This window comes from Gracilinanus agilis, chromosome 1 (assembly GCF_016433145.1).
Source record: "Gracilinanus agilis isolate LMUSP501 chromosome 1, AgileGrace, whole genome shotgun sequence".
NCBI lineage: Eukaryota > Metazoa > Chordata > Mammalia > Didelphimorphia > Didelphidae > Gracilinanus > Gracilinanus agilis.
The window spans coordinates 519,240,765-519,253,966 of NC_058130.1; the positions used below are offsets into that span (position 1 = coordinate 519,240,765).

Genomic DNA, 13,202 nt, shown 5'->3' on the forward strand with positions numbered 1-13,202 from the left:
AATCCCACATTACAATAGTAAAGTCAGAAGTCAAATAATTCAGGATCAAGAAGATTAGTAATAGTGAATAGATTCTGAATGCTTTGTCTCAAGCAAAGTTTTCTGCCAGCTAAACATTTTCTTCAAAGATTTCTGATTATGAAACAGGATCCCGATGACAAATGCATGAGAATAGTTACTTGTTTCAGTTTGAGTGAACAATACTGATTTTTTAAATGTTCACTTTCTTAAAAAGGATAATTTAAAAAATAACCCATAAATCAAAAAGTGATTTTTGCATAATTGGAAAAAATGAGGAAAAATAGAGTTTTCTCTCTCTCCATAGTGAATTAGTGAGGCAGCCTGGTCCCAGGAAAGGAATGTAAGTTTTCTTGTTTAAGATCAGCTTCCATGTTTTTATTTGGAAATATCCAAATATTGAATTTTGGGCTACTTTTGAAGTCAACCTTATTTTGAAACAGGTTAACTGTCTTCTTTCATTACCTCCTCTCATCACCTAAGTTTCAATTATCATCCTCATTGGAACTTAGCATTTCATTTGTAATTTTCTTCTGTACTTACCTCATTCAGTTTTATATCACTGTCTTATAATATATATGTGTATATATGTGCACATATATACATATACCCATATATACACACATACCTACAAACACACACAAACATACACATTCCCATATATGTTCCTTATCTCTACAACTGTGTTTCAGGCTCCTTTAAGGTATCTCATTACCATTTAGCATTGTATTTTGAACAAAAGAAAATCACAAAGTGCCAAATTTAGAGGTCATTTAAACTAATCCATATCTCAATAAGATTACATTTACAGTACAGCTTAAACTTCTTTATCCACATACAGTGAGAAAACTTCTAGTAAGGTTTTAATTAATGGATTTATGTCAGCTTAGAAGATGTTATCAATTGGAATGTGCTAGGAAATCTGTCTGATTTTGAACTGTTAAGCATTTTTATTGATAACTTAGATAAAGGAATATGCAGCATATTCATGAAATGTGAAGGTGATGCAAAGTTGGATGAGATAAATATACTGATTAAAAGAATCAGTATCCAAGCAAATCTTGTCAGACCAGAATAATGGATGAAATGGAAGGACATTTACAAGTTTGAGATCCTTGGAAGGAGCTGGAAATATTGATTGTAGAGGAAAAAAGACTTAGGGAAGGGGAGCATGATAACTAGTCACATATATTTGAAGAGCTATTTTGTGAAAACATGATCACATTTTTTCCGTTGCTTTCAGAAGAAAGAATGAAGGGCAGTGGTTGAAAAGGGTAAAAAAGTAGATTTAGGACTGATTTAAGAAAAACTCCATAACAATTAGCATTACCCAAAACTGGAATGGCCTAGCTTGGGAGTTTTAACTGGTCCTGTCTGACTAGAAGTCTGTAATGAAGACTGGAGGACAACATGTTGAGAACATTGTAGAGGACATTGATTCAGATTGTCTTTTCTGACTTCCAATTCCAGGATTCTGATTCTTTCTTGAGGAACTCATTATCTTCTGAAGAAGTTCTCTTTAATCTGTAAAAAGATATAAGTACTGGAAAGTGTTTGCTTATATCCATATGAAATTATAGCCTTCTGAAGATTCCTCCAGTGGCTTCTACCTCTACCTTCTTGATTCAAGCTCCTTCATCTTGAGTTCTTTACTCCAATTAAATCATAGGTCCAGTCCTTCCTTAGATCTTTCCTTTGGCCTTCCTTCCATTGGCCTAAAGTTGCATTTACTTGCCTAGATCTTTTAATTATTTCATGTAGCTAATGATATCTATGTATACATACATATGTGTGTGCATGCATGCATGTGTGTGTGTGTGTGTGTGTGTGTGTGTGTGTGTGTATCTTGGTAGTACTCATACCAATGGGCTCCAGTTTGTCAGTATCCTTATATTTGATCCATTATTCCAGACTGTCAAGATTTGTTTGGATCCCAATTCTTGTCATCAGTGTTTCTCCTCTCCAATTTTGTATCATCTTCATATTTCATAAGAAAGCCACATATTCTTTATCTAGCTTATTAAATGTCCTTCATAACCTAGCTCTTCCTCTGACTTTTCCTGTCTTATTATTATTTCCTGATATATATGCTTGTACCCATTATCTGAACTACTGATTATTTCATGAACAAGATGCTCTATTTCTTGCCTCTATGTATTCTTCCTGACTATTTCCCATGTCTGGAGCACTCACCCTCTTCTGTTCCAATGACTGCATATGCTATTTTCTTTTAACACTTATGAAATCATTAAACCATCTAGTTAGGGGTTAATGGGTATTGAGTTTCACCAGCAGCTATACATTTTTTCCAAAAACAAATATTTCTTACTAATAGAAAATCTCCAGAACTTTTCATTCCAGTGACTTCCAGTAGATATTCTACATATGTTTATATATTTAATAAATAAAATGTATATACATATACAATATGTATTTAATGACTGATAATGAGCTCCTCAACAAAGAACCAGAATCTTGAAATTGGAACAGCCAGAAAAGACAATCTAAACAGGTATTCAGAATGACTCTTCCAAAAGATTGTCTTTCTGAAGGTATATTCAGTGCTCCATGATTAATTGTATAATATTAACCAAGAGGAAGAAATTTTTGGATTACCAGTTTATTAATGACCCTATTTATTATTTTACATTTTACACAATACATAGAATTTCTTAGGAGATTATTCACTAGACTATTAATTCCATTCCTTATAAATGTTTCTTCAAGCCAATGAATTGACTCTAAAATTCAAAAGGAAGTGTGCTCATTAAGTAGGCTCCCCGCTTGATAGGCATTGATATGCTTTTGTTTAGATCTCTGAAGCATCATTCAGAGTGTTTCCAAGTTTTACTTCATGAATAGCAATGCTTGTGTCATCTGCAGAAGACCTCGAACTCCTAGTGACCTGCTGGCTCAGTTCCGTTATCCACGGGACCCTTTCACTGTTGAGACTGCAAGAGCAGGAGAGATTTTTGAGCAAACACTTCAGCTGATCCAGGAGAATGTGAAGCAAGGGCTCACTGTTGATTTAGAGGACCAAGGTGAGGATCTATGTGTGTATATTTTGAAATGTGTTAGAGATTGTTGTCATAAACTAAAAGATCAGTGAATTTTTCCCACTTTAAGACACCAGCACATTTTAGAAACTTAAAAAAAAACTTTTTACAAACCACTGAAGTGCTGGTGTTTATGGAAGTTAAGAGAGATGTAATGATAGAGTGTTTAATCAAAGGCAGGTGGTTTTTATTGTTGCTAATATCAGCTAGATCTTGGCTAAGTCTGGATGAGTCACATACTATATACATCTTCTCCTCTTAAGATCAATATGTTTCTACCAAGGAATACTTTATCTTCAAAGTTATAGTTCCCTTGTTCACTATTGTAAGCATACAAATTTTATAGTGAGTCTTCAGGCATCTCCATCACCAAGACATATGCATTCTCTGTTTCTTTTTTTCATACTTTTTCACAGCAGTGTTTTTTTCCATGCATCAGAAGTCTACTTAGTAAATGCCATGTGAAGATGCCATGGAAGTTATTCAGGCATTATGCCTTTTTTTTTCCTTTGAAAGAAAATCACATTTGAGAAGATGAATCCTATTACCAATAACACATTGTTTTTGGTATTGCTATAACAATTACTACCATGATCTCTTTCCTTCACCTTCTTGAGTTACTTCCTTTTGGGGAAGTAAGCTGGGAAGGTAGATCAAACTGCCTTTTTCATGTGTTCAGGTGTGTGTCTTAAACTCAAATAAAGGGAGCAGCTGGGTGAGCTCAGTGGATTGAGAACCAGACCTAGAGACAGGAGATCCTAGGTTCAAGTCTGACCTCAGACTCTTCCTAGCTGTGTGACCCTGAGCAAGTCACTTAACCCCCAATGCCTGTAAAAAACAAACAAAAAACTTAAATTAAAAAATTCCTCGGGCAGCTGGGTAGCTCAATGGAGTGAGAGCCAGGCCTAGAGACAGGAGGTCCTAGGTTCAAACCCGGCCTCAGCCACTTCCCAGCTGTGTGACCCTGGGCAAGTCACTTGACCCCCATTGCCCACCCTTACCAATCTTCCACCTATGAGACAATGCACCGAAGTACAAGGGTAAAAAAAAAAATTCCTCAAAATAATGAAATCTCCTAGCCATAAAATTTTTGTTTTTGAATGCTTGTCTCTTTTAAATTTAAGTTAAAGTTCCATTGGAATAATTTTAAGGAAGGACAGTTACAAATAACTCCATTTAAGAACCACTTTTATCCCTTATCCTAACATGGAGATGACTCTGAATTCTTGAAGGTTGTGCAAGTATAGTATATCCAGGCAGACTTGGTGATGGGTATCTTTTAGGTAGTCCTAGGTTTGGCAAAGCTTTCCACCATAAAGTCAGTCAATAAATCATGAACAAAAAGACATAAAGCAATCATCTGAGGTATGGAGGTGTGGTTTGGCAGTAGAACTCTCCATCCTTATTGAGTTATGACTTTTTAAAGTTTTGAAGAAGTATTCAGGAAAAGAGTCAGCTTGGCTTCAGAGAAAATAAGGATTATGTGATTTAGAAATGGAAGGGACTGTCTCACTTCTAGACTTTTGTAGGGAAGGTATACATATGGCATCAGAATGGGTGGTAGGAAATTCCAGAATATCTGGGTTGATGGTTGGATGTGAAGCCTTATATGGCTTACACGACAATCATCATGAAAAAGTAATTTAGATGTTTAAACATGAAATTCTGCGTTGTGACTGACTTGAAACAAATTAAATATAAAAATTCTTGACATCCAGAGCTTTATAGTTAGTAATTCCAGTGTAGATAGAAATCCTTGAAACCTAGTTTTAGAAGGGTATATGAATAAAGAAATAGCAATAATTGAAGTTTTGTCATGTATTATGAATATAATTAATTAAATATAATGATTGCATGAGATTTTTGTCCCTTGTCCTCAGATTCCGTGTTTCCTTATGGGACCAAGTGTAAGTCTTTGGTTTTCCTTTGATGCTAAATCTGAGTCTTCATGATAATTATCCATTTCTTTAGAAAAGGAGTCAGAGAAATTAAAGACTGAAAGGCTTTATAGTCTACCTTCTTGTCTGGTCTTATGCTGATTTCTTGATATCACATGGGTACTGCCTAGATTCCAATCCCTCTATCCCTTGGTACATCGTCCTATGAGCTGCTGTGACAAATAATAACAATAACAATCGTTATTAATTGTCATTCTCTATAGGCAAACCTTACTGGATGAATGTCTCTGAATTTGGCTAAATTGGCTTTTGGATGACAGACTGTGTTATAGATGTGAACTCAAAGTCTCTCCATCTTAGTGAGATCTCAAAGAGCTTACCTTTTGCTATGTATCTTTCAAAAATACAATGCCATCTATGCACCAAGATAGGATTTTAGAATAGGACTTCCGTGAATATCTTTTCAAAAATCTATATTCTAACATTTGCTTACATTTATTCAATCAAGTCATACTATTGTTTATTAAGCCTCTCCTATATACCAGGCACTGCACTAAACACTTGAGATAGAAAGAAATGCAATCACACAGCTTCTGATATCAAGGAGCTCAGAATCTAACAAAGAAAATAGCCCTTAAACAACAGGGAGGTGGGACAATAAGTAGGAGATCTGTTCTGGGAGTTCAGAGGAACTGAGTTCAGATCCCACTTCAGACATTAGCTTTATGACATGAGGTAAGTCATATAATCTGTTCCCTCATCTATAAAATGCAATAATGATATCTACCTCAAAGGGTTCTATCTTAAAACACTATATAAATGCTATCTACTATTATTATTGTTATTACTATTATTAATTTTGTAAAATGAAGATATATATGGGAAAAATTGGAAATAGTCTCACAAGGAAAGCACCAAGATTAAGGGAGATTGAGAATGATTTTTCTTTTTAAAATAGTTAACCCCATTTCTACTAGTTTCTAAGCTTGCTTAATTATATGGAGGTATCTGACCTTTCACTGATTGTGCTATAACATTAACTCTGGAAAAGAGAAGCTTTATACTTTTGTGTCCTAACCATATGCAAATTGTTTACTTTTAGCACTCTCTCCATTACTCCCCCAAATATGGCAATTATTGGTTCTGCAATACTACATTCAAAGAGCATATTTCCATCTCTGTGAATGTTCACTGATTCAGAAACAAAGAAAAAATATTTTTCCGTTTCAGTCCCCAGGAGTGATCATAAAATAGAAACAACCTGAATCACAATGAAGACTCTCTTCACTCAAATATAAGAGGAGATGCAATTATTAATAAATTACAATGGAATACATAAAGCTTATTAGATTATCTTCCAACAGTAAAATATTCAGATAGCATTTAACTTTTTCTGATTTATTTGTTGCATGTGTGATTCATTATCATGTGTCTCTATGGTAAGTCCTTAAGTTCTTTAGAGAGGAATAAAACATTTTTAAGTAATTTGTGCTTATTTTTATGGAAATTGAGTAGTAGTTATGAATGATCATATTCTGTATCAATAGGCAATACAAACATATAAACTGAATATATTATTTGCAATGACCAAAACATATTAATGCTATTAAATATTGGTAATTCCTTTTTCCAATATTCTGGAAAACTTTCCTTACTATATTATACTGTCAAGGTCATTAGCATCATGACCATCACCCTTTACCTTCAAACCATCTCAGTATACATGTTGGAGCAGTCAATACACTTGAACTCCATGAGTATCTGGTCAATTTTTTTCTTTCTTTTTATATCTAGACATAATTCTGTCTTGAGCAGGATAGAGAATCAATGAAAATTTATTAAATTGAATTTGAACCCAACCATTTCCTTTTCCTTATGAATTCTTTTGGCAGTGAGTATGAATCTATACACATCTATAGAATGATTCTTCTCTAAACTATCAAAAGCTAACTTTTCCTTGACTCAGTGAAAGGTACACAGAGATACCAAGAGAGTGTGATTGTGTTGTCAGCCTTCTTGTTCAGAAGATGCTTCTGGGTCTAGTCTCGTTATCTCAGTTATACTGACTCAGAGAAATTAAGTGATGTCTGTCATCACAGAGCTAATAATTGTGAAAAGAGACATGTGAGTGATTCAATAGATACAGCTCTAGACCTGAAGTCAGGAAGACCTGAGGCCAAATTCAGCCCTTACTATATCTCTCTAGCAGTACTTTACATGAATCCTAAAATAATTGCATATACTTTGTAAGAAATAAAATGAATATAAAAAGGATAACTTTAAAAATATTATGTTTTTTTTAAAGATTTATTAGTTAGTAGTCATTAGAAAATGAAGGCACATACCATTCTGGCTTAATCAGTTTAAAAGGTGTGCCATTGCCTGCTGCCACCATGGTGAATAGAGAACAAAGAGAAAGTGCAAGTCCAGCTACTCAATTTTATCTTCCTATCTATGTCATCATGTAACTGTCTACGTCATTATGTAACAATAGGAAGCCAGTGGGCTCACGGGAAATGTAGTTTAGAGACCCCAAAATTTCCAATAACACAATAGTTTGTGATATAAAGTTGAGTGGAAAACAATAGAGTAGGCCCATCAGTAACTGAAACAATCAATAGATTTGTCAACGATCTCCCCAGGATAGGTGTTAGGAAAGAGGAACAAAAATGAAAGAGAGAGGTGACCCTTGGTGAGTTGGGCTCAGATTTCCACAAAGAGGGCAGGCTGGATCTCTCTGGTAAAATGGTGCCGTCCTTCAAATGCCCTTGTGCTTCTCCCTAACATATCCTTCTTAATCGCATTTCTATATGCCTGTGAGTCATAGCATGCCATGGCTTCTGAAAAAAAAAATGAAAAAATTTGAGTTATTTAGAAAGATGAAGAAGGGCTTGTAGGCTGTACATATCACTGATGAAAAATTGCTTAAGAGTAATAGCATAAAACAGAATGTCAGAGGGGGCAGCCAGGTGGTTCGGTGGATTGAGATCCAGGCCTAGAGATGGGAGGTTCAGGGTTCAAATGTAGCTTCAGACACTTCCTAGCTATGCAACCTTGGGAGAGCCACTCAATCCCCATTGCCTAGCTCTTATTGCTCTTTTGCAATAGAACCAATGTATTGTATTGATTCTAAGGTAAGAGTTAAAAATATATAAATCAGAGATATATAATGGGAAATGATAAGTTAGTGATACAGTGAAAATGTAGGGCAACCAATGGATAAGAGATTGAATGGAAGACCTTAGCACCTGGAAACCATTGAAGGATTTCATACACGTACATGTATAAAATGCATGTATACATTCATATATATCTAGGTGTTTATACACATACATGTATATATACTCTACTGATGGAGATCTATGTCTTTTTCTCCAGTGTGACTCTCCCTCTTTCCACATATATGTGCATATATTAGAATATGTGTATATTTCTTTGGAAATACATATATACCTATATAATACAAACATATATGCATATATGTGTTTGTATGTATATTTGTGTTTAGATGGGAAAGAGTCACACAGGATAAAAAGGTATATATCTCTACTACTGTGTATGTACACATATCTGTGTGTGTGTGTGTGTGTGTGTGTGTGTGTGTGTGTGTGTAGATTGAGAAGAATCACACAAGATAAGAAAGTATGGATCTTCACCACTCGAGAGAGTACTCATATTGATGATATGTTGATTTACAAAATTATAAACTTTTTTCTTCTATACCAACTTGCTAATTTTGTGGTTATCAATGAGTTTAATTTTGTATCCTCTGTCCTCTCTATATCTTTAGTTTATAGTTTTTGCTTGGTATTTCATAGTTCTAGATGGTTGTTGTTTAGTCATATCTGACTGTGACAACATTTTCTTGGCAAAGGTCAAATTGGAGTATTTTGCCATTTTCCTTCTCTAGTTCATTTTATTGAAGAAGAAACTGAGGCAAATAGGGTTAAGTGACTTGCTCAGGATTCCACAGCAAGTAAGTGTCTGAGGTCAGATTTTAATTCAGAAAGACAAGTCTTTCCCACCTCCAGGCCTGACATTCTGTCCATTGTATCACTTAACTGCCCCCAGGTCCATATATTTATCTTCTCATTTTTACTTATTCCAATCATGTTCAATAGCTCTTTTCTTTGGGATTTTATATTAGAGCTTCCTTCTTTTTTGACAGTTGCCTTTAGGCTTTTATGATTATATGTGTCTATGTATACATGTATATAAATATGAATATATCCTTTTTTCAAATTGTGTTTTCATTTCTATGGAGATAATGAACCAATCAATCAAATAAATAAACAAGTATTTCTGAAATGTTTAGTAGATGTCAGGGACTGCTAGGCACTGGCAATTCAAAAACAAAAAAATATATAACCTTTAACTTTGAGAGCAGAAAATACATAGATATTAAAATATAGAATATCTACAAAATAAATGAAACTATTTAGGAGAGATTCAAACAATTGCAATAATCAGGAATAACCTCTAGGAAGAACCAACTGATAATCTGACTCTGAATGACATGGTGAATTCTACTTAATTACTTACTAATAAGTGGGTTCTTAATATATATATATATATATATATGTGTGTGTGTGTGTGTGTGTGTGTATGTGCATATGCATATATATCCAGCACCATATATAGATACTATATGCATAAATATAACATTTTCATTACTTTATTATTTTATAATTTTACTTTTTAATACCATCAAATTATCGTATTAGTGGGTTATAATTGTTTCCCCAAGATGAATTAACATGATTTTTTCCAGTCTATGTCATTCCAATTTCTAGCCTATATTATATAAGCTGTTTTAAATTTGTTTGTATTATTATCCTCATGAAAATTTGAACTACCCTTTGATTTTAGTCTTAGAATGTTTACTGAAATATTTTCAACAATCAGGAAGTGATGGAAGTGAATATCAGCAAATATAAAACTTTTATTAAAGGCATACTTATTAAGGGTTGGGAATAAACCAATAATTCCATAGTGTTCTTTTTTCTGAATCTGCTGAATTAGCTTTCAAGTTGTTTTTTAGTTACTTTAATATTTTTCAACTGTTCTATATTTCAGAATTTTGTGATATAATTATCCTCATGAAAATCTGAACTACCCTTTGATTTTAGTCTTGGGATGTTCACTGAAATATTTTCAACAGTCAGGAAGTGACGGAAGTGAATATCAGCAAATATAAAACCTTTATTAAAGGCATACTTATTAAGAGTTGGGAATAAACCTGTGTCTTTTTTTTTTTAAAATAATGGCTTCTTTGTGTGTGTTTTTCTTCTCTTTTAAAATAATCACAGACATCATGGATTGAGACTATAGAATCCTCAGTGAAAACATACTAGACTATCCATTCCCAATAATCCCATTAGTGTTCTATGTTTTCTGAGTTTGCTGAATTATCTTTCAAGTTGTTTTCTTTTTAAAGCTACTTTAATATTTTTCAACTGTTCTATATTTCAGAATTTCGTTACAATGACTTGGTGTCTCCTCACTACCTCAGCCTCATTGCCAACCTCTCTGGATGTACAGCACACAGACGTTCTCCAAATTGCTCTGATATTTGTTTCCATCAAAAGTATAGAACCCACGATGGCACATGTAACAACTTACAGAATCCTATGTGGGGGGCTTCTATGACGGCTTTTGAACGTATCCTAAAACCTGTGTATGAAAATGGCTTCAATTTGCCCAGGGGTGTCAGCCCAAACTCTTTTGCCAATAAGTATCCACTACCGCTGCCCAGGACGGTCTCCACAAGGATGGTTGGGACGGCAACCATTACCCCTGATGATAGATACACGCACATGTTGATGCAATGGGGTCAATTTTTAGACCATGACTTGGACCAAACTGTGCCTGCCTTGAGTATGTCTCGTTTTTCTGATGGTCAGTCCTGCAGTTCTGTGTGTACTAATGACCCACCTTGTTTCCCCATCCTTATCCCCCCAAATGATGCTCGAGTGGCAAATTCACACTGTATGTTCTTTGTCCGTTCCAGCCCTGTGTGTGGCAGTGGTATGACCTCCTTGATGATGAGCTCAGTCTATGCGAGAGAACAAATTAACCAATTAACATCCTACATTGATGCTTCTAATGTTTATGGAAGTTCTGACCGGGAATCGGAAGAGCTCAGGGATCAGACAGATCAGAGAGGTCTGCTTAAGAAAGGGGTATTTATCCCCTCTTCTGAAAAGTACTTGCTGCCCTTTTCCACAGGCCCTCCAACCGAATGTAGCCGAGATGAAAACGAGAGTCTGATCCCGTGCTTCCTTGCCGGGGACCACAGAGCCAACGAGCAGGTTGCCCTCACAGCCATGCACACCTTGTGGTTCCGAGAACACAATCGCGTAGCCGCGGAATTGTTGACCCTGAACCCACACTGGGATGGAGATACAATTTATAATGAAGCCAGGAAAATTGTGGGTGCGCAAATGCAACATATCACCTACAGCCACTGGCTGCCCAAGATCCTTGGGGATCACGGTATGAAGATGCTCGGTAATTACAAGGGCTATAACCCTAATGTGAATGCAGGAATTATTAATTCGTTTGCGACCGCAGCATTCAGGTTTGGCCACACGTTGATCAATCCCGTGCTTTATCGCTTGAACGACACCTTTGGTGAAATCCCCGAAGGTCATCTTCCTCTCCACAAGGCTTTCTTCTCCCCCTTTAGGATCCTCCAGGAGGGTGGCATTGACCCCCTCCTCCGTGGGCTCTTCGGTGTTGCTGGAAAATTACGCGTGCCTTCTCAGCTTCTCAATACGGAACTGACAGAGAAGCTCTTTTCTATGGCGCATTCCGTGGCTTTGGATTTAGCTGCGACCAACATTCAAAGGGGCCGTGACCATGGAATCCCACCCTATACTGACTTCAGGGTTTTCTGTAACTTAACTTCTGTTGAGACCTTTGAGGATCTCCATAATGAAATTAAAGACCCAAACATTCGAGAGAAACTAAAACAGTAAGTATACATAGTATATATCTCTATCTCTATCTCTATCTCTATCTCTATCTCTATCTCTATCTCTATCTCTATCTCTCTCTCTCTCTCTCTCTCTCTCTCTCTCTCTCTCTCTCTCTCTCTCTCTATCTATCTATCTATACTGCCAGAGAGAAACTAAAACAGTAAGTATACATAGTGTATATATATATATATATATATATATATTACTGCCAGAACTTAGAGGTTACTGAATGTCAAAGGAATATATATATATATATATATATCTTTTTCTTGATAATATCATTTGCTGCCCTAATTTTGTTAAAAATTTAATCTCCTAGGGGTGGTGGGGAAAGATATTCATATCATTAGAAAGATGTGTTAGGCATCATATTGGATTAGATAAGGTGCTCAACTTGGAATCAGGTATGTCTAGTTTTCAAATCCATCCTCAGATGTTTATTAGGGATGACCTTGGGAAATCATTTAACCTCTCTGAGCCTCAGTTTCCTCATCTGTAAAATGAGAGGGCTGAACTCGTTGTTCTCTAAGATTTCTTCCATCTCTACATTTGGAGGCAGAAAGCAGAGTGAATGGAGCTTTAGGTCTGGAGTTAGGAAGATGTGTTAAATAAACAGCTTCAGGGGGCAGCTGGGTGGCTCAGTAGATTGAGAGTCAGGCCCAGAGATGGGAAGTCCTGGGTTCAAAGCTGGCCTCAGACACTTCCCAGCTGTGTGACCCTGGGCAAAGCTTAACCCCCATTGCCTCTCCTTACCACTCTTCTGCCTTAGAACCAATACACTATATTGATTCTAAGACAGAAGGTAAGGGTTTAAAACAACAACAACAAGAAAAATAGTTTCAGATACTTAATTGTGTGATCCTGGGACACTCTTAACCTCTGTCTGTCTCAGTTTGGAAAATAGGGTGATACTATGGCAACCTCATAAGGTGGTTGTGAAAATCAAGGGAGATTGCATTTGTAAATCACTTTGTAAGCTTCAAAGCCATAAACAAATGCTAGCTATTATTATATTCTTTCCACTTATTGTTCTTGGCCTTCAGTTTTGCATCTCTATGAAATGGGGAGGTGGGACTAGATGATTAGATGGATTAGTCTCTCCCTCCACTTTCTCACTTCATCATACACATATTTACTGGATTAATCTTCCTTCTACACAGGTAGAATACATTCCTCAAAAAAAAATCCTTCAATGGCCTCCCAATGTAATACTAAATAAAAATGAAATCCTTAACCAGGCATTCAAGGTC

At 35.7% G+C, this 13,202-nt stretch overlaps 1 protein-coding gene across 1 annotated transcript in view; it reads left to right on the top strand.

The window, feature by feature from the left end:
- The window catches only part of PXDNL (peroxidasin like), a 361,514-nt gene that overhangs the window by 267,010 nt on the left and 81,302 nt on the right, over nt 1-13,202 (top strand). Inside the window, exons 16-17 of the mRNA XM_044682749.1 lie at nt 2,902-3,059; nt 10,445-11,948. Coding sequence (XP_044538684.1) covers nt 2,902-3,059; nt 10,445-11,948 — 1,662 coding nt within the window. The remainder of the gene's footprint in view (nt 1-2,901; nt 3,060-10,444; nt 11,949-13,202) is intronic.